This window comes from Chinchilla lanigera, unplaced genomic scaffold, assembly GCF_000276665.1.
Source record: "Chinchilla lanigera isolate Chin_1 unplaced genomic scaffold, ChiLan1.0 scaffold00036, whole genome shotgun sequence".
Taxonomy (NCBI): domain Eukaryota; kingdom Metazoa; phylum Chordata; class Mammalia; order Rodentia; family Chinchillidae; genus Chinchilla; species Chinchilla lanigera.
In genome coordinates this window covers 6521105-6547017 of record NW_004955437.1, presented here as the reverse complement: position 1 = coordinate 6547017, position 25913 = coordinate 6521105, and the positions used below count along the sequence as shown (strand labels likewise).

General features: G+C 42.0%; 1 protein-coding gene across 3 annotated transcripts in view; it reads left to right on the top strand.

Annotated features, from left to right (window-relative positions):
* Kif6 (kinesin family member 6) overlaps positions 1 to 25913 on the top strand; it is a gene marked incomplete at its 5' end in the record, with an annotated part of 243879 nt that overhangs the window by 50179 nt on the left and 167787 nt on the right. For all 3 annotated transcript variants that reach the window (XM_013517004.1, XM_013517005.1, XM_013517003.1), the window contains 3 exon segments: positions 6721 to 6864; positions 7766 to 7852; positions 13184 to 13287. In XM_013517004.1, coding sequence (XP_013372458.1) covers positions 6721 to 6864; positions 7766 to 7852; positions 13184 to 13287 — 335 coding nt within the window.

Below are 25913 nucleotides of genomic sequence, written 5' to 3'. Positions count from 1 at the left end.
ATAGCATTTGACCTTCCCTGTAAGTATTTATCTAACAAGTATTTTTGCAGACCTATAACACGCTGTGCTAGAACAAAATCGAAACAGTCCTTGCCTCAAAGGTCTCATGGTCCAGCCAAATGGGGTGGTGCATGGTCATCATCCCAGTTCTCTGGGAGGCCGAGACAGGAGGATTAAAAGTTTGACCCCAGTGTGGACAACTTAGAGAAACCCTGCCTCAAAAATACAAGAGAAAAAGGGCTGGGGATGTAGCCCAATGCAAAAGCCCTGAGTTCAATCCCCAGTTTCCCCCCCAAAATAAAAGTCCTGGTTCAGTACAGGGAGATGTATATTGAGTAAGTCGTGATGAAGTCTGTGGTCGTCATCCAGGAATGGTTGTGAGGGGTATTCGTGATGGGGAATGTGACTTAAGCTGAGGAGGGCGAGTCCGTGACAGCTCTCTGCGATCTGACACTAAGCAGAGACTTGAAGAATGAGCAGAAGTGGGCGGGGCCTGGAGGGCAGCTTGCTCCCGCCCAAGGGGACCAGTTCACTGGAGGCCCCAAGGTCATTCACGTGCCGTTGACCTCAGCCCTCTGTGATTAACTTATCTGTTTTAGTTTCTCCCACTTCAACTGTTTACCATGACACCCAGTGTCTCTCCGGGCAAGGACGGCTTGGCACAAGGTCAAGGAAAGAGAATAGATTATCCCAAGGGCAAAGCAGTGCATAATGTAGGAAAACTGCAGGCTGTAGACACAGACGCACGGCGTTGAGTCTAGGAGGAGCTGCTAGAGCGAGCGGATGGATAAAGAGGAATTTTGGAACGGCATTCAGAAAAGCCAGTGGGGGAGACCCAAGGAGGATGTGCTAGTAAGAGTAATAAAAGAGTGGGAAGATGCGTAATGAAATAACATGATTCTAAGATGTTTATAATCCAATTCTCTTTCTGTAATACTTCATTACACGGCTAAGGGGCCTGGACATGGGATGCAACTTCGTGTAACTGGGTTTTTTCACCCCCTCGTCAGTACACTGTGGTCCGCCGGGTGCTGTGAGTTACAGCAGGCAAAGGGATGAACTCATGACTGCAAGAAGGGTGTGCTGTCGTGCTGCCAGCGAAACAGCAAAGCACACAAACGCCTGCATCACAGCAAGCTAGCGCTGGAGGAGAAATCCACAGACACCTTGCAGATTGATCGCGGCCTTTCTGTCTCAGTTCCACTGTCAGAGATAGAGGCCAGAACAGGAAAAGCGTCTATTCGCCTGCCTTGCTTTCCTTAGGCTGCACTGGCTTAGGAATTCCATGCAGAATTCTGAGCACCCTCTTGGCCATCCCCGGGAGCCCTCACACCTGCTAGGAGCCCACAGCCTGTCTCGTTGAATGTGCCTTATTATGCTCCTAAGTGAGTAACTTTGTGTTTCCCTGAGCAGCATTGGTTTTGGAATCGGCTCTGTGTATGCAGTACTTTTTCCAACAAGTTTCCTCAAAAAACATTTTCAGCCACAATAACAGGGTCCACTTTGGCCCTAGAAATGGAGTTCATGCGAGGCAAAGGCAGGGAGCCGGGCACACTTGTGCTCCTGGCTCTAACCTCACTGAGTGGCCCTGGAGTGACCCGAGGTGACTGTCAGCCCAGACACCAAGGGAACAACGGCTGGGAACCAAGAGCGTTCGCCCTGCACCCCTTCGGAAATCAGCCTCAGCTCCTTCAGCAGTTACGAAACAGAAGCGCGACTTTTCCAGAGCTCCGGTTTCCATTTGGCTCCCGCTGAATGTGTTGTGTTCAGAAAAAAAAAAAATTAATGGGGCAATGCCAGTCATAACTGCTCCAAGTTGGTGTCAGTTTCTGAGGATAATTTTTCATGCCTTTCTGAGCTCTTTAAATGAAAATCTCTTTATTTCATTAAATAATAAGCCAAATTATTGATGCCAACCATAGCTTCTCGTTCCTCTCAGACAAGCATAATGTGAGGTTCCACTCTGTCACTTAAAGAATGCCTGAAGGAACATTTGTCATTGTGTTTATACAAGAAAGCCAAAATGGAAGCAAACTTTCACACATGAGCACACGCGCGCGCACGGCCAGGTTGTAGGCGCGCGCCCTGCCCCTGTGCTTTGAGAAGATAGCTGAGCTCCTGCCAGGTAGAGAGCCCACGGCAGCCTCCCTCCTAAATACCTGCCATTTCCGGGTCACTGCAGATCCACACCCATCCCTGCAGGCCCCGGCTCACTGTGGCATTCCTAAAACGCCTGGAGAGCTAAGATAGCTGCTCCGGGTCCTCTCCTAAAGAAACGGCCCAGGCCCGCCTTTGCGTGGCTAAAACTAATCTCCAAAGAGATTGCAAAGAGCAAATTTTTCCTAAAGACTCTGCACACCTCTGAGTACTTTTTGGTTCTCTAAGGGCTATGCCAGACATTATATCTATTGATACAGAACATTGAAGATACATTGATTGATTTAAAACATTTATTCAGCAGGTAAGCACTGGAATCCCTGTTCGTTTACCTACTTCTGGTAGTATTAAGGATTGCATCTAGGGGGCTGGGGATTTAGCTCAGCGGCAAAAGCGCCTACCTGGCAAGCGCAAGGTCGTGAGTTCGGTTCCCGGTTCCGGAGAAAAACCAAAAAAAAAAGGATTGCATCTAGAGTCTTCACACTACATCCCAGTCCTTTAAATAATAATAATAATTAATAATAATTTTTTTTGAGGCAAGGTCTTGCTAAGTCACTTAGTTGCCCAGGCTGCACTTGTACTTGTAATCCTCCTGTCTCAGCCTTCTAGAGTACCAGGATGACAGGCATGTATCACCTCAGTTGATTTTTAATCTCCCTTTTACTGGTGAGGAAACCAGGGATAATAAGTTTTAGAGTTGTGCCTAAGATCACACAAGTGGGGAACCTGGATTCTGACTCCAAGTCCTGAGTTCTTTCATCACCTGTGGCTTCATTCCCTCCATTTGTAAAGCCTGTAAGCCAACTCATAATTCCATGTTCATTTTTGTGTATTCTTTAGCAAATTTTAGAACGCCTTCTGGAGAGAACATTGGAATTTACTCTGCCACGTCCATTCCAGGGGAACAAGAACCCACCCCAGCTCTCAAGGTTGAATCTGATGGTCTAAACAAATTGCAACCCAACTTTCTCCTGGCTCCAGTGACAGGCTCAGGGTAGGCCAGGACCCAAGCCAGTCCCCAGAGAAGCTCAGGACTTTTTGTCTAATGATTAGGGAAGAAAAGTCCTTTCTCGCTAAAGTTAGGAATAACAAAGCGTAGAACATCAGGACATTCGGCAGCGCTCTTGGGGCTACGGGCAGAGGCTACCTTTGACCACATGGAAGAAGGAACAGATGTGTGGGCCAAAACTAAGCTCTTAGTGGTAGCGCTGACTTTTGGGTCATTTCTAACCTACAGCCTTTCCTATTTCAGTAATGAGACAATAATTTTCTCTCATGATCAGAACCAGGTTGGGTTACATTTTCTGTTATCTGCAACCAAAAGCGAATTCAATAATACAATTTAATAGCAACAGGAAGTTTGACAAACATATTCATCTTTGTTATGTAAGTTGTCAATAAATCCTTTGAATAGAAAAAAAAGGGGGGGGGGGGAGTCAGTGTTGTTTCCAGGAGCAGGAAAAACAATCATGGCATTTGCTTTAGGAAGAAACTTCAAAGTACTCAAGAACTGTTGTGTGCTTGCTTGATGATTCATAAACAATAGTGTGGCTCTGTCCGCACATCAGTCAGACAGACCCCTGTCGGGTCTGGCATTTGGTGTTTTGGCCAACTTTGCTGGTTTCAGATATGTAATTTGTCTTCTTTGCTCTTCGGGTCTGGAGCTCTGTTCCACATCTCTTGTCACTCCGACTTCCGTCTGCCCTGTCCCCCCTCTCTTTCCCAGTTCCACTGGAATTAGCTTCCCCAGATCCCACTCCCTACTACAGACCCTCATGCCGCCTTCCTAGGAGAAACCGACTCATCTATCTCTTCCTACTTTCCTTCATTTAACAAGAAAATGTGTTAAGCACATGTTGTATTCATCAGAAAATCCACACTAGTTATTTTAAGGAGCATAGCGTTTGCTGAACATAAAGCGTCTCAAGAAAATCCAGAGAACAGAGCTTGGCTACTGCCTAGCCAGGAGCAGAACAATGAGAAGACACTGAGTTGTACCCTGTGAACTGCAGCACCGTGAAGCTTGAAGTGGAGCAGTGGCAAGAGGGAGTGGGGAATGTGGTCCACGTCTAGGTCCATTTTGTAGGTAAAAGTAATGGAAATTGCTATTGGCCTGGGGATCGGGTAAATCCAGGATGATGATGAGGCTTTGGGCCATTACTGGTGATATGGTGCCATTAATAATGATGGGTGAGGCCTGGAGAAGAATCAGGGTTGGGGCAAAAGAGGAGAAGAAACCCAGAAGAGAAGTCCGGGGGAGATGTTAGAGTTGCCAAGAAGATGGCGCTTGCGGGGAGAAATTGAGATTGAGGCTGTAAATAAGAAAGGGGGTTGAGAACAGTTCTGGCTGTGGGAGAAAATGAGCCTTTCTTCACGGTTGGTGAGAACGTAGACAGTACAAACACTGTGGCAATCCGCATGGAGATTCCTCAAAACAGTAAAGTTGGACATACCATTTGATCCAGCTACACCGCTCTGTGGGATAGTCCCAAAATAATTAACGACATCAAAGTAATGCGATGCGTGCAAGCATGCCCATGTTTACAGCAGCACAGTTACAATAGCTAAGCCGTGGAAACAGCCCACACAGCTGCCAACGGATGGACGGAGAAAGCTAATGTGGTGTATATATACACAATGGAGTATTATTCAGCCACAAAGAAGAACAAAATCACGTCATTCACTGGAAAGTGGATGGAGACGATCGTGTTAAGCTTAATAAGCCAATCTCAGGAAGTTAAATACCACATTTCCTCTTATATAAGTCATCTAAATCAATAAAATAAAGGTGAGGTGACAGGAAACTAGAAGGTAAGATGTTTAGGGATAGGGAAGAAGCCAAGGGCGAGGGAGGACAGCAGGAAAGTTAGTAGGGATGACAATGATGCAAACATTTTATACACACACATCAAGACGCTATAACGAGTCTCATTATCCTGTAACAGTAATACACACTTATAACATAAACAGAGTTCAGGAATGCTCCAGTAGTTACAATTTAGAAGGAAGGAAAGGACGCATTAAATAACTGTTTTAAGGAAAGATGAAAACCAAGAAGGCACATTGTCCTGTGAATAAGGTGTTTCCCAAAGGCAGCAGGGAGTGCCTGTGCTGACCGCCCGCCTGCTCACCTCAGAGTCTAGCGCGATGGCAGTTCATGCTGGGGGCACGGCGGCCTCCTGGTGACATAGGTGAAAGTCGCCTTAGCCTCGTGCGGCAGCGGCATGTGGTACGGGAGGCATCCAGATGAGCAGCAGCACCTGATGCTGAAGAGGGAGGAGGGTGTGGAAGCAGCGTGGATGGGAGAGCAGGTGCGAGGCTGGAGGACCGACCTCGCGGGGAGCAGGACCGTGGCAGGAGGGAGAGCAGAGCATGGGACTCGGGGCTTAACGAGGGGCACGAGAGGGCTCTGGCCAGGTTGCTTAGATCAGCTAGAAGGGCGGTCAGTAGAGTCGGGGAGAAAAGCAAAGGAGGGACAGGGATTTGAAGAGAAAGGAGAAGGCGCAGAGGCCTCCTCTCTGAGGGTGGAAAAGTGACTGTGAGACAGAGATCACCCAATTGCTGGCTTGTAGTGAAACCTGTGATCTTGGACTTAAAGTACAATTCACTTCTTCTTGCTCCAAACAGTCTTCAAAAAACAGTTCAAAGGAGTCCAAAGGTTGTGACCATGGAAATCACACAGCCAGGCGGAGGCAGGACTAGAACAACAGGTGTCGGCAGACGTATTTTGGGAGCCAGGGTCGTGTGGTGCCCCTGAGATCACATTCCAAGGGCATCTAATTTCAGCTGCTCTGCCATGGACCTCCGAGCATGGGAATGTCCCCAGGGCAGCCCTGAGCCCCTGGTGTCCCCTCTGGGGACAGCCCTGGCCATCTCTGCCCCACTAACAGCCATCCACCTCGTACCTTCCCATTAAGAAACTCATGAGGAGTGAGGTGAACAAGCGCAAGTTGAACCAAACTAACCTACCATGTCGCTCATGATGACAGCAAACACACACACAGCACCAGTTACAGCTACTTACCGACAGTAATCTGCACTTTGCAACCCTTTCGGCCATCCCAATAATTTATCTCTGTTTTATGTAAGAGGGGGACTGAGGCAGAGCTGTTGAGTGCCGTGCCCGAGGAAGACCAGGATTTTCACCTAGACAGTCATGGGTGAGATTGTGGGATCGCAGCCTCTACCCTGTGCAGCTTCCCGTAGTTCTTATTTACCGTTCTGCCCCTCCTGCCTTTGCGCATACAGCTCAATTTTGGCAGGACTAAATTAATCAGGCATGATTGTTGTTTTTATACAGCTTTTCCAGCAGTGGAAAACAGAATAATAGCATGTCCAGTCCTGTAAAGATATGTCATCTGTCAAATTCCAGAGCTCACCATGCTGTGTTGATGCTACTCTTACTTGAGTCCATCATCACCATTTTTTGCTGAATATTCTTAAGAGATTTAGTCTGTGCCCAAGTTCCAGGTGTCACCCTGCATTTAGTTACTCTTTCTCTGTGTGGGCCGTTGCAGTTAGGTGCACGTTTTCTGCCAAAGTAATGCCTTCTCTTTCCCGCAGGTCATCATCGCCCTTTCGGAGAAGAACCGCTCGCACATCCCTTACAGGAACTCCATGATGACCAGCGTCCTCAGGGACAGCTTGGGAGGGAACTGCATGACGACCATGATCGCCACGCTGTCCTTGGAGAAAAGGAATATTGAGGTACGTTGTTTCCTCTCACTGGAGATCTTCTCTGGGTTTCTCTGGCCAGTTTGGGAGCTGGAGCTGAAGGTTCTGGGTGAGTTAAAAGACCACAGAATTCATAGATCTGGGTTATTTGCAGCCTTGTAATAACCCCACTTGAGAACTGACTTCACATGGCGCGGGATGCTTTGAAGAAACCTCATGCGATTTTGGAAAGCCCGCCAATGAGTCTGTTCTCACCCACAGAAATGAGAGAGGTGACCTCTCAGCCTCTAGCTGTTTTGCTCCTGACGAGTGAGGTCTGGATAGCTCAGAGACGTCCCCAAGATCTGTCCCTAAAATCTGTCCCTAGACATGCGGGGTGCACTGCTCAGCATGCAGGGGCTGGTGCTGAATGGCCTTCCCAGGCTGCTTTGGAGCCAGCTTACATTTCACGCAGTTCAGTTTGATGTTTGGGGTCCAGGCACTCTACAGAGAGCAAAACAGAAAGCAGCAGGGCGCTTCCCAAAGCCAGGCCTCGCCCTTGAGGCTGAGCCATTTTGAAAAGCCTCTCTTTTGGGTCTTTCACAAATATTTATTTTGTTGTCTTTCGTGTTTATGGATTATGATACCAGCTGCTATGTATTTCTGGTTTAACAGATTAATAGTGGAAAACACACACCAGCTGCCATTTAGGAGATCAGGATCTCCCATGTTCTCAGTATTGGTCATTTTATTCAGCCAAAACCAAACTTTTGTAGAAAATAATGTCCTAGGGCAAAGCTCCCTCATTTGGAGGCGTCATTCTTCACTGTGGTTTTTTATGCACATCATCCTTTAGGTGTGCATCTTTTTTCTGTGAATAAAACCTAAGTTCTATCTAGAAAGAAATTGCTGTCTATGCCACAGCATTTTAAGAAGTGATTTCTGCCTTTTTCAGGAGTCTATATCCACCTGCAGATTCGCACAGCGAGTGGCTCTCATAAAGAACGAAGCCGTCCTTAACGAAGAGATTGACCCCAGATTGGTATGCTGCTTTAACTGTGCTTAGGGGACAAGGTGTTTCAAGGGCCAGCTAAAACGTAGAGGGGTTATGCTCACTCCTTGCGAGGCAGTGTTCTAAGTGCTTGGAAATGCACTGGCTGAGTAAACTCTCAAAACAAACAGAGGAGGAGAAGCCGTCTCTGTCCCTAAAGAACAAAGTCAAGGTCTAGCGATGTTAAATAACTTGCCAACGCTTGGTGAGCCAGGAGCCGAACCAGAAAGCTGTGCCTGGGAGTCAGTGCCCTGCCCTCCGGTCCCCACGGCTTCCCTGTGGAGCTGGGTGAGGTGTCCCTGGGGCCCACGCAACAGAATCTCAGCATCAGATGTCCGTGTGGCTCGCAGCCTTCTACAACCCTCAGTCTGACTGTCCAGACACATTAAATAAGAGGCCATCTTTTGTTTTTTGTTTTATTTTGTTTTGTTTTCCGATACCGGGAGTTGAACTCACAACCTGGCGCTTGCCAGGCAGGCGCTGTGCCGCTGAGCTAAATCCCCAGCCGAGGCCATCTTTTATAAAAGCTGATAAAAAAAGAGGACTCCTAATGGTTATTAAAGAAAAGCATTTTTATAACTGTCCTGTTATTTATTTTAGAGATCTTTTTAAAATGAAAGTTAACTTTATGGAAAAACTACGAAGTTTCTTGTTCTATACCAATAAATCCTGCTTTATCAAAACACTTTTATAAGTAAAAACATTTGCGAGGTATAAGATTCAGCTATTCATTTTAAATGCCAATATTCTCTTTTTTTGTCTATTTTATTAGTTTTCTGTAAAGGAAGTACAGCAGTGAATCAACTTATTCCAACATTGAAATGTTGAAAGAAAATACCTGTTTTGTCCATTTCCATTAAATTAAGAGTATCTGGGGCTGGGGATTTAGCTCAGCAAAAGCGCCTGCCTGGCAAGTGCAAGGTCGTGAGTTCGGTTCCCGGTACCGGAGAAAAACCAAAAAAAAAAAAAAAATTAAGAGTCTCTTACTTTTCAAATTACCCAGCTTGGGGCTGGGGATATAGCTCAGTGGCATAAGCACCTGCCTGGCAAGCACAAGGTCATGAATTTGATCCCCAGTACTGAAAAAAAAAAAAAAATCAAATCACCCAGCTTTTCTCATTTCTCTAAGAAATAAGCTGATGTATGCATTACTTAAAAACATGAAATCTAACAGTGCTTCATTTACAAATTTCTCAACTTTAAAAAAAAAATCTCAGATCCATCATTCCCCGTATTACTTACTTTCTCTTGGTTATTTCCCTTTTCTCCCCGGAAGTGATTCCATCTGTTCTATCCTGGTCACCTCAGGTAGCACCAAAGTTCCTTGACGGAGTTTTGTTGTTTTTTTTTTTACTGGAGAAACCAACAGGTAAGATAGAATCTACTTCCGGTGCTGGCCCTGGTGAGCACTGTGCAGAGCCACAGCTAGGGAGAGGGGACAGAAAGCAAAAGCATAAGCCAAGGAACGTTGCCCTTCTAGGGTAGCTGGTTCTGCTGTCCTTGTCCTTCCAGCAGTCCCATAGCATTTCTGCGCAGAATGAGAGAGACAGGAATGGCATTATTAGCCTGAAGACAGAAATTGGTTCATAATTTAAGGAAAATAAACACATTAGGCATTGGAGAGTTTTGGCCAGAGAAACTTTTCTCTAAGTGGAAATTTAGGAATTCAAAGAAAGGCAAATGCTGTCATGTGTCTGATGTAGAGCTGTCAGAGAGTCGAAGAAAAGAGAGACCGGGAATGAAAAGCTAGTAGTCAATAACTGGACAAACTGCTGAGGTCTTCCTGGTACAGAAAGAATAATCCGGTACTGACAAGTGTTGTTTCCTGGTCTCTTCCTTAATTGCATCTAAAACCTGACATTGCTGTTTATTAGTCTATGTACAGAGCTTGTCTGAAGTACAAGTGACAGCTGAAAATTTGTCCTAAAAATCACCCAAGACACAGTTGGATGGGATTTCCTGTTTCACTCTTAAGTTCTACTGGCAGGCCTTGCTTTTACTCTAAGTATTGGTACCTCAGAGCGACAAGGTGATAGGAGAACTGTGGGCCAGGCTGGAGTCTGTGACAGCTGGGCCGGGGCCAGACTCCTCTAAGGATGGCTCTAATTCCAGAGTTCCTGCAGTAATCTGCTAGGAGGTGTGACTGTGGTCATCTCAAACCATGAAAATGTGGCTGAGTTTTGAGGTAGGCATTAAACTGAAGACATCTCCCTCCCTAACATCAAACCGGTGAACGTGAAACCAAAACAATCGATCCACGAGCATAAGGAGATGTTAAGACAGCTTGTCTGCTTTCACCTGGATTCTAGATAAAACAAAAGTGCTTTGTAGGAAATTTGAAACACTGGGGTCTACTTCTCATGAACTTGAATTCCTCTTTACACACCCTCCTCAGTCTGGAAACCACCAACCAAAGAGGTTAGAAAATGAACAAAACTTCTCAGTGGAGAAGGAGAGAAGGTTGGAAGGAGGGAGATCTGTCTTGATTTGGTTTTTGTTTGTTTTTTGTTGTGTTTTGCTTTTAGTTTTTAGCAATACCAGATATTGAGAGAGGAGGAAGTGCTGGACTGAGCGTGCTAATTTCTGTTTTAGGAAGTTTTATTATGGTATCGTGTACTATGTATGGTTGTCATGATCTAGTTCGGTTATTTCAGGAGTTTAAAGATAATCTAACACTAGGAAACATATCACTGTACATAGTAAAAGAAAAACAGGAACAAAGAAAGCCAAATTTAGGATAATGATAATGGGGGATTAATTTAAGGAAGGCTGTACAGGATGAGAACTTCGAAGGGGTCCATAGTGTTTCTTTCTGAAGTAATGGGTACACGGGTATTCACTTAAGCTAAGCAGTGAGTAACGATTCTTTTATACCTTCTTGTGTATTTGAAATAGTTAATACTAAAATAATCACATGAATTAAGGTGATTCATCACATGAGCAGCTTAAGAGAAAAAAACTTGTGTGATCTCCTCGCTAGTTGCATAAAAAGTATTTGATAACATTAAGCATCCATCCACATGTTGACAAAATTCATCAAACTATGGTATCAGTGAACGTCTTTAAACTGATTAAGCAAAGTAATGAAAAATTTATAATAAACACCACTTGAAAGGTGAAATGCCAGAAGGAATAAAATAAGCATCTTAAGAATTATAGTTAGACGTTCTAGCTAGGACAATGAAACAGTAAAAGGAAATACATGCTTGCCTGGCAAGCGCAAGGTCGTGAGTTCGATTCCTGGTACCAGAAAAAAAGACAAAAAAATAAAAATTAAGGAAATACGATACATGCAACTAGAAAAGAAGAAAAGCATCAATCATGACCAGCAATTTCATTGCTTATAAAGAACATCCAAGAATATTTAGTGATCAATAGAACCAAAAATGTTCAGAAAATTGTTTGATACATAATCCATACTTAAAAATGAGTTTCATTCCTATACACCAGAAGCCAGCAGCTATAAACCATAACTTCACAAAACTCCATTCACAGTATCATCAAAAACTTTTAAATTCTTGGTCCATATTCTAGCTAAAGACACATAAGATACATAGAAAAGCTTAAAGTTTTTTATGGGAAGGAGTCAGTGAAGATGTTTACTAAATTCATGGATGGTGTGGTTCGATACAGTATTGTTAATTCAATGTCTTACCAAGTTAACCTTTTAGATAAATGTAATTCCAGTAAAAATCAGAAGAGGGTCTTTGGCAGAATTTGACACTCTGGGCCTAAAGTCTGTACGGAAGAGCAAATGGCCAAGAGTAGCCAGCTCTGGTCTTATAAAAAAAACAAGATGGAAAGGGATTGTCTTATTTAGTTGCAGCTTTTTAAGGCAGAGTACCTAAAAGCATAGGACTGCCAAATATACACAAATTGACAGAAGCCCAGGAACAGGCAGGTTTCTATGCACAAACACGTTACAGAACATAATTATAATAGCAACCCTTGTACGGTAGCCATATAAAAGTGAGATTTGATCCTTGTCATACCTTGTACACAATAAAATTCACAGAAGTGTGAAAAGCAACATTTTAACACTTTTTAAAAAGACCATATAAGAATATAGTGCTCTGGTTTGGGTAAGATGGTAAGAAAATACAAAAGCTCAACTCATAAAGGGAGAAGCTTCTAATTAAATTATATTGAAATTCAGAACTTTCCTTTAACCAGAAAACAAAAACCTCAAATTAAAAACCATGGCATAGACTGAGAGAAAATAGGTGCATTGCATAAAATCAACAAAGCACTCACATCTGGAATATATAAAGAAACCTGCAGATTAATAAGGAAAAGAAAAATAAGTTAATTGACACATGGAGGGCCGGGAATATAGCTCAGTGGCACAAGCGCCTGCCTGGCAAGTGCAAAGTCCTGAGTTCGATCACTGGTGCCGCAAAAAAAAAAAAAAAAATGACACATGGACAAGACTGTGAGTAAATAACTGTCAAGAAACCCAAACAGCCGAAGTATAAGAGTAAAGATGGTCAACTTCACAGGTAATTATGAAAACACAAACTAGGTACCATTTCCTGCCTACCAGACTGACAAAATTAGAGTACCTGTCAGTATTACATAATGTGGCAAAAAATGTGGAGAAACAGGAAATACACATATCATTAATAGGAAGGTAAATTTTTACAGCTCTGCAGAGTGATCTCCATACCATAAAGGCAAAATGCCCATGCTCCACTACTAAGAAATGCTAATTTTAGTGTACTCTATAGAGAAGCTTTCACCTGGGAGCCCGGGGAGATTTCTCACATTCTCAGCAAAAGTAAAATCCTAATTGCTCATCAACAAGACACGCAGAGAAACAAAATGCAATATGTTGATAACACTATATATTCATAAGCATTAACAAACTACAGCCCCAGGAAACAATGTAAATAAACTCAAAAACGTAAGGAAAAAAAAAAAGCCCCAGTTACATGCAATAATATAACATTTCCATTTTTAGTTGAAGGCATGAAAAACGATATCATTCATTATGTACAGGTACATCCATACATATGGATTAAATGTGTGAAAACATACAGGGACGTGACACCCCCTAAATGCCTCAGTCTGATCCCTCAGGAAGGATGGAAAGGAAACAGGAACAGCGGGTTCCAGTTAAGTGTAATGTTTTAAGGGTTAAAAAAAAAAATAGTTCCAGAACTATTTTGACAAAATTAAATCTTTATATAAAGCTGGCTGGTAGCTATAGTAATGCCTTCTATATCATTCTCTGTCCATTTGCGCACCCTTAGAAGCTCACAATTTAAAAGGCTGCATGTTCTCTACAAGTTGGCATTCACACGCCCACCTTGCCCCCTGCAGATGATTATTCGCCTGCAGAAGGAAGTCCAGGAGCTGAAGGATGAGCTGGCCATTGTCAGCGGGGAGCAGAGGACAGAGGCGCTCACAGAAGAGGAGCTCCTGCAGTAAGCTTGTGCACGCTCACGCGCACGCACACGCACACACACGTCTCTTTCTCTCTCACAGTGAAAGTTTGGGTTAACTTCCCCGTTGGCCTCAGCCATACGAATTCACCTCAAAGCACGTCGGTCCCCTGGGACAGTCTGAAATTGCATGGAGGCGCCGGTTAAGAGTGGCGGCTTTCCATGAAAAGCTGTAGAAGGCTGGCAGTCTTTCTGCCGCCTCAGCTCTGAGGAGGCGAAGAACGGAGCGTGGCAAGGATGGGAAAAGCCTTCTCATGCCAGCCACAGGAGAGGCTGGGCAATAGTCATGCAGTTGAGAAACACACTCAACTGTGGGTCTCAGATCTGAGAGGAATTCAAGCAAAACCTTTGTACGCAACTGCATCTTGCTGCAAGCACCAGTTTATCCCATGCCAAAGTAAGCTCTCTCCCTTAATAAATCGATGGCCCATATGTTACAGTTCAAACACTCGCGCTGCGAATGAATGCAGGTATTCAGGGCTTCATAGAAGCGCGGCATCTTTCAGAGCCTGTGGATTTGCAGCCAGATGGCCTATCAGTGACACAATGCGGCTTTCTTTCTCTCCGATGGTGAGCATGGTGGTGGGCTGTCTTGCTGCTTCATGCTGCTTATTAAGCATTCATGCAGTGGTGAGAATGGAGTAGACTTAGAAGGCAGGGCATTGTATTTCCAAATAAGAAATAGAGCTGCAAAAGTTTTCTGAAGATAAATGCCATTTCACCTCATCCTCCCTCAACAGAGAAAATGGTAAATGAAAGAGACAGTGAAAGTGGTGTTCTTGGGGTGGAGGGTATAGTCTAGAGGTAGAATACTTGTCCAGCATGCACAAGGCCCTGGGTTTAATCCCCAGCATGGCAAATGAAGTAAAAGTAGTTTTCTTTAAACTACTGTACCATTGCCCATGCAGTACAGCTAAAGCTGGAGAAGCCTTCAGCCAGGTTCCTGTTATATTCAAAGCACTCCCCCATGGCCTTTCCTAATTTCGATGCTGTGTTTGTAATATGATAAGCCCCAGAAGCTTTCCTTACAAAACTACCTGAAGGCATATTTGCAATTAAAGTGAGGTATATTGCCCAAAACTCACCTTGTTAAGAATTTCGTGTCGCTCTTTGAAATAACTTGAGATATCCTTGATACTGAGAACAGCAGGCTGAGAATTTTTTCATTCCTTCCCCCTCAAAGAAGACATCTTTTCTGTATTTTTATCTACATCCAGCCAGGAAAACAAGACCACTCCAGGCCTTTCAACAAAAGGATTTAATATAGGAAATTGCGATGGTTTTGCTGAGCAGCTAAACAGGGTGATACAGACCCCCAGTCATGGGTAACACAGGAACTCCTAAGCCCTAGGACTGAAGGGACAGTGGGACAAGGTGATGTTACCAAGAGCCAACAGCTGGAGCTGGCTGTAGGAGTTCAACCTGATGGCTGGGGATGAACAGGAGTGGTGGCCACTGATGGGACTGAGGCGCAACTTCAGACGCTGTTCAAGGGGCATCCTTGACCCCTCTCATCCCTCTTCCAGGCATCCACCAGTGCCTCCCATTGGCTAAATTTAGTTGGAATCCAGTTGTTATAGGAGTCAGGAAATGTGTTTTCCTGTAATTCACAGTCAAACAGGAAAGATGCAAACTAGAGCTTAGTGCAACATATCAAATAAGAATCAGTGTCTTCTCTAATTTCTATAACCTGTATGTTGCTCAGGAGACTCAGTTTAAGGGTAGAATTTTTAGGAAGGTGATTTTGATATATCAGACTAGTTTGCCCTGCACGAAATCCAGAGAATTCTAGAACTGATGTAAAGAAACACATGAATCGCTAGCCACACCCATCATCCAGAAGTAGACTTGTCAAGGAGCTAGAGGCTCCGAGGAACTCCTCAGACCGCGCAAGGTGGGGGTTGAGGTGGGCAAAGGGACAAATGAAGACACGGTGTCACACCTTAAAGGCTCCGGGGCTAGACGTAGAGGAATGCTGGCGGGGAGAGGGCTGGAAACCTCTAATGAATATCCAGCAGGGCTACTCTGTGAGGCATTTTCCTCCAAGCTCCCGTGCGCTCCCCCTTCACAGGGTCTAGGATGGAGAATAAGGAAGGGCCCAGGTCACTGTCACAGATAAGCTCTGTGCGGCAGCTGGGGTCCTCATCTACCCAGCTGCTGCTCTCACTGGAAACAGTGAGAAACACAAGCACTCACAGCCGCCTCAAGCCCCATTTGAGCCAGCTGCCCACACCGAGACATCTTGGGAAGACGAGCCCACCATCAGGAAAGACTGCAGATAGCAACACCAGGAATGCCGAAAGTCGGAGAGAGACAAAAGCAAAAGGAATTTACAACTTGCAGCGGCACAAAGCTAAGCCTTCTGAAAAAGAGTAATATCTTTAGAAAAATAAAATATGTGTTACATCCCTGAAACAAAAGCAGAATCAAGAGGAGATCTTGGAATTCAAAGCAACGTACTTGCTGTCACTGAGAAATTACTAGATGGCTCGGTTGCAGAATGAAAGAAAAACCAAGTTGCACATGAGGGAGTTGGGAAGATCAGGACTGAGGAATTGCAGCCAGAGGATGAGAGGAAATGATAAAGCGACGTTTAAAATAAAAAGGCTCACAGAGAGTCACTCCAGATTTACCACCTCTAGTGACTGGAAATTTGCAGGGAAGAAAAGAAAGATAATAGAGGAGCCAATAGTTGAAGAAATAGTATCTAGGAACTGCTTAGAACTAAACACCACCCACAAAAAAGCCATAAAACTTCAGAATGAGCGAGTTATCAGGTCCTTAGCTGGACTGCAGAAAAAATTGAGAACCTTAAACTATAGGAAAGAATCTTAAAAGTTTCCAAAGAGGAAAAAATTAGCAAAAATTAAGAATCTGACTTACATCAGACTTTTCAGCAGCTCTGGAAACAAGAATTTCAAATGAAAAACAAACAAAAAACAAAACCAAAAGCACTTTAAATGTATTTTTCTAAATCTAGCCAAATTAGCATCCAACTGCGAAGATGAAATAAAGGCATTTTGTAGACATAAAAGCTTTCAGACAGAACGGGTACAGCCCTAGGGCCTCTTTCCAAGAACCACCACAGATTGCGCTTTAGCAGTAAAACAAAAATGCAATAAAGTATAAGACACAGAAAGAATGCACAATCTCTTATTTATGATACTTAAACTGCATATTTACATTATATCATTTGCTAATTGTCATTCATTCTACACTGAATTTTTCAGTTTAAATTAGTAAAATAACAAGCAAATATTCTGTCCATGGGAGACTGAGGAACGGAGTGAAGACACAATTATGGAAACAAGTTGAAATACTGAAAGGACTTCTAGGTCTTGGATTGATTTATGTTGATCTTTAGATAACAAATATACAAATATAAATCTGAACAGGTTCAACAGAAAGTCTATAGATTTGCGTTAGTTTTTTTACATTTAACTCATATATTATTCATCCAGCATTTGCAAACAACAGTAGCTTCTAAAAAGAACACAAAGATGAGCAAAACCTAGATTCTGCTGCCAAGGGGCTCACAGTTTGGTGGTGATGATAGTAACAATGGTGCGATCCACATGCATTATGGGAAGACACATGCAAAGCACAGCCCCACAGAGACGTAATGCTCTACGTATAACACAGTGTCTCATTAGTGATTTCTGATCAGCAGCTAGGGAGAATAAATGTGGCAGACCACATCTACCTTGCCAAGACATAGGGTTTCACAACAATGCAGTAAATTTGGTGGTTGTTCACGCTGACAGTGTGAATTACTCAGATCAGTATGTTGTTCTTATTGTTTTTTGAATACTGTTCTTCTCGTTGCGTTTTTCCATAATTAGCTAGATTGAGTGCTAGTGCAAGCTAAATGTTAACAGGTTAAAGGGTCTGTTATCCTCTTAAAGTGAGAAAGATAAATGAAAACTTGCCCCTAACATGGCACTGCTTTTTAACACCATTAGTGTGTGCTTTGCCTTTTAAGGCTCCTGACATTCACTCAGGAGTGGGAACCAGCAGCAGCCCTCCCAGTGCATCAGACTCTCGGAGGGAAGGGCGGAGGGGGAGAGAAGGGTTGGCAGAAGAAAAGTCTGCAGCTCAGCGGGGCAGAGTGGCAAGAATACCCAGTTCTGCCCATCTGCCCTGGTAGCTCCTGGGCTTATGCTGCCTGGCATGGCAGAAGGACTTTCCTCTCAGGGATTCTTTGAAGGATGGTAGGAAGCAGGTGAATAGATTTGGTGTTCGTGTAACATCAGAGGGCAATTCTGACACGTCTGTTAATATCCAGCCCTATCAATTTTTGAACCATTTCCCAACATTTCTGTACTTAATATAAATATTTGTTGCATTGACTCAGATGCTTTAATGAAGAGGATTTCGGATGTCAACCTCTTGTTATTGTGATATTTTAGTTTACTTTTATTTCACGCTGGGTAAATTTGAGAAGAGACAGCTGGATGAAACTGTACAGCCAAGTTAATGTTTATACACAACTTCTTGGGTGAAGGTTTGATTGTGATTGACTCTCTACACACATACAGCTTTGTTCTTCTGGTAAAATAATAAGCCTGTAACTCTTCGGCTAAGAGGGAAGCATTATATCCTGGCCCAAATCTGTGTGGAATATTTTCTGTATCACAATATTTTACTTCTCAGATGGAATTGAATTGGATTTTATGGACTCACGTTCACCCAAAGTGTTCTGATAGAGCCAAACATCTGGGTCTTTTTTCTAATGGGAAAAAAGAAAGCTATGCATATCTGTTAATCTCTCATCCTAAATTTCTTGAGTACCTATTAGACGTTAATCACTTTAATACATGTTTTTAGGAGTCGAAGAGTATAAAGTTACAAAAAGGAATGTGAAGGAATTACAGTTTTATTGAGGGAATCTTACACAGATACACACAATATATACACACACAAACAATATACATACTTGTATATATGGAACAAAACAGGCATTATATTAGTGGAAAGCATAAATGAACACTGAATTATAAAAATTTAATTCTAGTTTAAATTCTACCCATTTTAGTTTTTTTTATAACTCTGTAGACTTAAGCTTCATTACATAGCAAGTGAGAAAACTGAGCTACACACTGCAGCATCTGTGCTAGAGATAGCTATGATGTCCATGTTTTTAAATTTAATATCAATTCATTATATATGGCTTAATCCATTATGCAGGAATTCAAGAAATGGGGGGGAGTCAGAGCAGGCATCAGCCTTGGAGCTAGCTGGATGAGCCCCGAGGCAGAGGCAGAGCTCTAACAAAGGCTGTGGAGGGAATGAAGGTGCAGGAGGGGTGCAGGGTCGGGAGACCAGCAGGAGACCAGAGGCGAGTGCTTGGTATTCCAAGCCCTGGCTAATGAGGATCTGCATTAAAACTGGCCTGGCGGGAGCCTGAGGTTCGCATCAAGGCGTTGAGGAATAGAGTTGCACGGGTAAGTGGTGAGTTCGTGATGGGTCATGAATACCACATGCTGAGGAGCTATGTGACTAGCTAATTCATCTTGGTCCAAGAGTATTGCAGGTCAGATGTTCAATAAATGTTTTCCGAGCTCGTTCTCTGCGCCAGGCACTGTTCTAGGCCAGGAAATGTGGGAGTACAGAAAATAAACTCCTTGCCTTCATGAGGCTTACATTCTTGTGGATATAAAGACAGTACATAAGACATATAACTAAAGTAGAGAGCATTTCAGATAGCGGAAAATGCAAAGAAAAAAATTAAGAGTTGCAATTTTAGTAGAATGACTATGAAAGAACTAGCAGATGAAGGAATTTGTTTTGTTTCTGTTTGCTTGGGGTGCTGGGTTTCTGGGGCAAGTTGTTTGTTTGGTTAGTTGGTTAGTTTTGGTCGGGGCGCACTATGTAGTTCTGGCTGGCCTTAAATTCACTGTGTAGGCCAGGCTAGCCTTGAACTCACGACAATCATCCTGCCTCAGCCTCCTAGGTGCTGGAATTACAAGCATGTATAAGCACACCCCACTTCCTGGATTCAGGAACTTTAGAGAAAGGGTTGAAATTGAAGATTTAAGCTTTGGAGTGGTCAGTATTGAGCTGATACAATACTGAGGTCAAGGCCAAGGGTCAGCCTGGAAAGGCTATGATCTGTTTGAAGTCAGTTACAATCAGTATCCTCAGGATAATATTTTCCTACATACAGACTTCCTCTAGGGCATCACCAACTGAATTTCTCTTTTTATTTAGCCACACCTATTCCCTTTCCTCATGTCTTTTTATTTTAAATATTCCACTCATTAGATATTTAACAATGGGGGTTACGCCACGTCTTTGTGACTTAAAGTAGTAATAGTAAGCAGTGTAGAAAAACAGGACATTAAAAGCTTAACAAGGGTGTTATGAATAGCTTATGAGAATATATTTACTAACTTAGATAAAATTGACAGATTCCTAAATGACACAGTTTACCAAGGTTTACTGCAGAGAAATAGAGTGCCTGAATACTGGTATACAGAAATATCAGAAGCTAAATTCATGGTAAAGACCTTCCAGCCTAAAAAACTACAGGCAGGGGCATCACAGCAAATTCAGCCAAACATCTACGAAGAAATAACACCAGTTCTATGTAATCTGTTGTAGAAAATAGAGGAAATTATTCCCAATACATTTTATGAGGCTGTACTTCCTTTATATCAAAAGCAAAGAAATAAATTACAAAAAAGCTACAAACCAACATAAATCTTTAACAAAATCCAAATCAAGTACAACAGAATATAAAAAAAGGTCATAAATCCTGACCAAGTAGAGATTATCCCGGGAATGTAAGACTGGCTTAACATTCAAAAATCAGTCAGTATAATTCATCATATCAACAAATGAAAGAAAAATGTGATCACTTCAGGGATGCAGACAAAGCATTTGATAAAATTTCACATCCATTCATGGACAAAATTCTTAGCAAAATAGGAATAGAAGGAAGCTCCCACTATTTGGTGAAAGTGTGGTGGTACGTGCTTATAATTCCAGCATCTGGGAGGCTGAGGCAAGAGGATTGTCATGAGTTCAAGGCTAGCCTGGCCTATACAGTGAACTTAAGGCCAGCCAGAACTACATAGTGAGCCCTGACCAAAACTAATCAACTAACCAAACAAACAACTCCCCTCAAAAACCCAACACCCCAAACAAACAAAAGCAAATAAAAATTCCTTCATCTGCTAATTCTTTCATAGTCATTCTACTAAAATTGCAACTCTTAATAGTAAAGGAAAGCATTATTCTCCCTAAAATTGAAACAAAATGGATGTCTTTTCCTACTACTTAAATTCAACATCATACTGAAAGATCTAGTCAGTGTATTATGGGGAAAAAATAAATAAAACATAAACAATTGGAAAGGAAGTAGTAAAACTATTTACAGATAATATGATTTCTATATAGAAACATCAAAGGACCTACAAAAAGTTGCTATAACTAATGAAATGAGTATTTGAGGCTGTAAAATACAACGGCAATATATCAACTCCATTGTATTTCTGTATAACAATGAATAATTAGAAGTTGAAATTAAAAGAATCATTGCCATTAGCATCAAAAAATGTAAAATACTTAGAGATAAACCTCACAAAAATATGTAATATTTACATGCTTAAAATTATAAAACATTAGTGAGAAAAATTTTAAAATACCTAATTATATACTATGTTCATGGATTGAGTTATTCAGTGTCAAGGTATTGGCTCTATACCTCTCATGCAATCCAAATCAAAATTACAACAGGCTTCTGTTTTTTTCTGAATCTACCCTTTAGCTTTTGATTTTATTTTAAAGAGAATAAAAAAAAAATAACAGCAACATAGACAAAAACAAAACAAAACAAAAACAATAATAATGATAGAGTTTCAAAACAAAACTATAAGAATTAACAGTGGTTGTTATATTATGTATTGTTAACCTCAATGAAGTTGCTCAGATTACCAGATGTAAGAATGCAAGATTGATGAAACCATTAAAGAGAATAAAAAACATTGGAAACAATACAGAGCTTCATTAAACAAGATGGTAGGAATTCACCAATGGTTATTGTATTGCATATTGTTGTCTTCAAATTAGTTGTTCAGATTACCAAATATAAGCACGCAAAATTAGTCAAAAAAAATTTTAAGCATTAACTCTTCCTTTCAATAAGCCACTAGACATCAGCAGTACAATTATCCCAGCTATATATCTACATATATATATTCCCTTCCTTCTTTCTTTCTTTTCTCCTTTCCCTCATCCCAGTTGTTCCTTCCCTTTGAGCAATTTCTTTCCCTTTCACAATATCTATTGTACCTTTTGGGTTTTATTTACTCTTTCAGGTTCTTACACTAGGGAGACAATACAATGCCCACACATGTGGGTACGATTTATTTCACTTAGGAGTATGGTCTGTAGTTGCATTCATTTACCTATAAAAGCCTCGAGTTTATCTTTCTTAAAGCTGAGTAATACTCCATTGCATTAAAATACCACATCTTTTTTATCCATTCCTCAGTTGATGGGCATTTGGGTTGTTTCCAAGATTTAGCTATGACAAATTGTGTTGCTAAAAACATGGGTGCACATATATCGCTGTGGTATGATGTTTTTAATTCTTCTGGGAAAATACCCAGAAGGGGAATAGCAGGGTTAACTGAGACCTCTAATCTTCATTTTGTGAGGACACTCCACTCTGGTTTCCACAGTGGTTTCATCAGTCTACACTCCCACCAGCAGTGGAGAAGTGTTCCTTTTTCCCCACAGCCCCTTCAGCATTCATTATTGATTGATTTCTTGATGATAGCCATTCTTCCTGGGGTGAAATGGAATCTCAGTGTTGTTTCAATTCACATTTCTCAAACACAACTACAAACACACTCAGCCACATTATCTTTGACAAAGGGGCCAAACAAAGATAGCCTCTTCAATAAATGGTGCTGGAAAGACTGGCTTTCCAGATGCCAAAGACTAAAACTAGACCCATGTCTATCACCATGCACTAAACTCAAGTCAAAATGAATCAAAGACCTAAATATTAAAACAGAAACACTAAATCTACTGGAAGAGAAAGCAGGTAGAAGGGCTGGGGATTTAGCTCAGTGGCACAGTGCCTGCCTGGGAAGCACAAAGTCGTGAGTTCAATTCCTGATACCAGAAAAAAAAAAAAAAAAAAGGAGAGAGAAAGCAGGTAGAAATCTTGAAGACATAGGAGTAGGCAGAGAGTTCATGAACAAAAACCAAACTGCACGGGAAATGCTTCAGGCTTCTTTTTATATGTAGAAACTGAAAAACTGACTCTAAGTTTTGCATAAATGTAAAGGGCCTAGAACGGTTAAAACAACTTGTAAAAGAATAACGCCCATACCTTCTACTGTGGTATATACAGATATTTATTTGAACTGGATCACAGAGCTGGAGATGTATTGTAGTGGTATAGCACGGGTCTACCATGCATAAGGTCCTGGGTCAATCTCTAGCACCAAAAGAAAAAAAGAAAGAGGAGGAGGAAATAAAATTAACTGGATCATAGACATAAATATAAAACTTCTGGAAGAAAAGATAGAAAAATCTTTGTGATTTTCATACGAAGTACAAAGTATAAAAGAAAAAATGATAAATTGAAGATCAAAATGTAAAACATTTGCTCTTTGGAAGATTCTATTAAGAAAACACTTAAAACAATGTATTTTTGTTTTCAAAATATTATTTTTAAAACACAAATCTGATAAAAGACCTGGATCCATAATACTTACAAAACTTATCACAACTAAGTAATAAGAAAACAAACAATAAAAATACGGGCCAGAAAAAATATGAACAAAATATTTGAGGAAGCATCGTGTCAGAAGATATACAGATGGCAGCTAAGAACACCCAAGCACAACACCACTGGTCATTACAGAAATAAAATTAAAATGATGAAACACTACCATATCATTATTAGAATAGTTTTAGAAACTGACCACAGCAAGCGCTGATGAGCTAAGATCCCACCATGGAAAGACAATTTGACAATGTCTTATAATATGAATCATGTATAAGTCTTGTTGTTCCTTTTAGGAATTTATCCAGGAGAAATGAAAACATAGCCCTCACAGAGACCTCTCCATGCATATTTACCGCACGTTTACTGTATTTATAATCTCCCAGAACTGGAAACGATCCCAATGCTCCTCAACCAGTGAGCAGCTAAGCAAATTGTGATAGCCATGGAATGGAATCCTACTCGGCAATAAAAAAGGAATGAGCCATTGATACATGCACAACTTGGATGCATCTAAAAGGGTCACGCTAACTGACTTTTAAAAACCATTACCTGATCACTTGACAGGATTTCTTTTTAAAAGTCAGTCTTGGCAAAATTAAATATTTAAAACTAAAAGTAGTTTAAAATCAAATGCACAGTGTAATAAAACTCAAGAGCAGAATTTGCTTCCCAAGGGCACATTTGTACTAAGCAAGTTTCCTCCAAGTCCAACCTTCCCTGTAAGTACAAATAAATACACCAAAAGGAAGAGACTTAAATCTCCAATTCCCAGCAAGTAAATCTCACTTTGAAGTACAACGAATTTAGATCTGCGTTCACTGGCTTTAACTAAGCCCTGCTGTAGGTACCGATGGAACCACATTGGACCTTACCTTAGGGGAACGGGAGTGGCTTGTGCCCAGGTCCTCAGGAGCCTGACCCAGCAGGAGCTGAGAGCAAAGAAGCAGACACAGTGCTTCTTGCTGTGACCTGCTAGGACAGACACCTGGGCAGAGACAGCAGGCAGTGCTTAGGGAAGGCCAGGAAACAGGGGAGAGGACTTTATAGAGGAAGCAACATACAGAAAAGCCACCTCTGCTTTCTGACTTTTAAAGTAAGCATTTAAAGATGACATCAGGAGAAGTCATTGCCACCACTTCAACTTGCAGCTGAAATGTTTTTATTGGCTAGGCTCATAAAAGTTTAATAGGATTCAGTCCCTCAATACATTCGCACTGGATTACAACCATAAAACAAATTTCAGCTACAGGTATAGCGGCTCTTTTGAACCTGAAATTTGATAACTTGTTCTTAAACTTTGGGACAGAACAATTCAAACCAAAACCATCTCCATTTAATCTGAGACCCATCATCACAGTAACTCTTAAGTCTTGTGGTGTGATTCTCAGGCTATCCATCTCAAAAATGAAATGAAACAAACAAATACCCCGCCACATTTGAGTTAGAATAACCTAGTGAGAATCAGATACCAAAGCACTTTTTTATGAAGAGGCTGTTGTCACTGTGTGAATCTGGATCAATAGTGCTTTATGCTTTTTATACTCACTTTATTGTCACTGGCCTCCAAAATGGTTTTAATTGTGAAATCAATGTTAAAAGCATATTTCAAAGTGGCATGTGCTGCATGAGTTTTATTCATATGACAAGCCTTCCTGGCTGCTCCCTGAAAGTGTCTTCCACTGTGGAGACAGGAAGAATGGAGTTCAGGGAACTGTACCTAAAGAATGACAGAGAAATAGAGAGACAGATAGAGACAGAGACAGACACAGAGAGAGAGACACACAGAGACAGAGAGAAACAGAGAGATGACCCAACCAACCTCTGCCCATGCCGAAATCTAAATAATCCCTTGCAAATTATTGGAAATATGGCTCAACTGTATCCTACATAGGTTGCTCATTAGAAAATGAAAAGTTTCAAGAAAGTCTGTGCCTAATTTCTTGCCATTATGGATGAAATTTTACCCATAAGAATGACCGCTCCTCACTCTCCAGGACCCCTTCTGGCCCTGGGCAGGCTCCGGAGCCTATTTCCTCCCACGCTTTCCCTCCCTCACCCGGCCTCCCTAAACCTTCTTCCTAACTTCATTCCTCACCCGTCTCCATCACAAAGACTCCACAGGCCATCTTCTCTGAAATTCTCCTCCGCCTGCCACTCTCCTTCCCCTGTGCCGAGCTATATTCTTTCATAGCAGTGTTTAATTGTCCATCCCTTCCTATGAGTGAGCTTCCCCAAGACTGAGACTTCAGCTGACGTGATCACATTGTGTCCCTGCGACCTGACATGGCACTTGACATGCGGGGGGCTCTAGGTTAGTATTTGTTGAATGAATTAGTAGACAGTCTTGCAGGCCCTTGGTCCCTCTCGGGCTTCTTTCGTGAATCAGTCACTGCAAATCTCTTGGACTTCTGTTCCTAGGCACTCATTCGGTGTGAACAGGGGTCCTCCGCACCAGACTCTGTTCACAGATCTCACTTCCTGACAGTTAGATTCAATGTGCATTGATTTGGTTTACACCGAGTGTTAGGTCTTGTGGATTTCATCTCATAGGCATGAATGACTAGGGAAGCTTCTGAGATACTCAGAATTTTTCCCAGAACTCTTCTTTCACCAAGATCAGATAGGGGAAATATATTTGAATGGACTGAAAGTCAAGAGACGTGAATTCTAATCTTAACTCTCCTTGAAGCCTAAGGAGATTATTAGCAAACTTAAAATGGTCTCTCCCCTTCTGTTGGCTTCACTCTTCTAGTCATGGTTAGACCAATTACTTCATCTCTGTATACCCCAGCTCCTTGTCTGCTGAGAGAGAATGACAGTGGAACCTGCCTCATAATACTGTGTGTGAGCCAACTTTTCA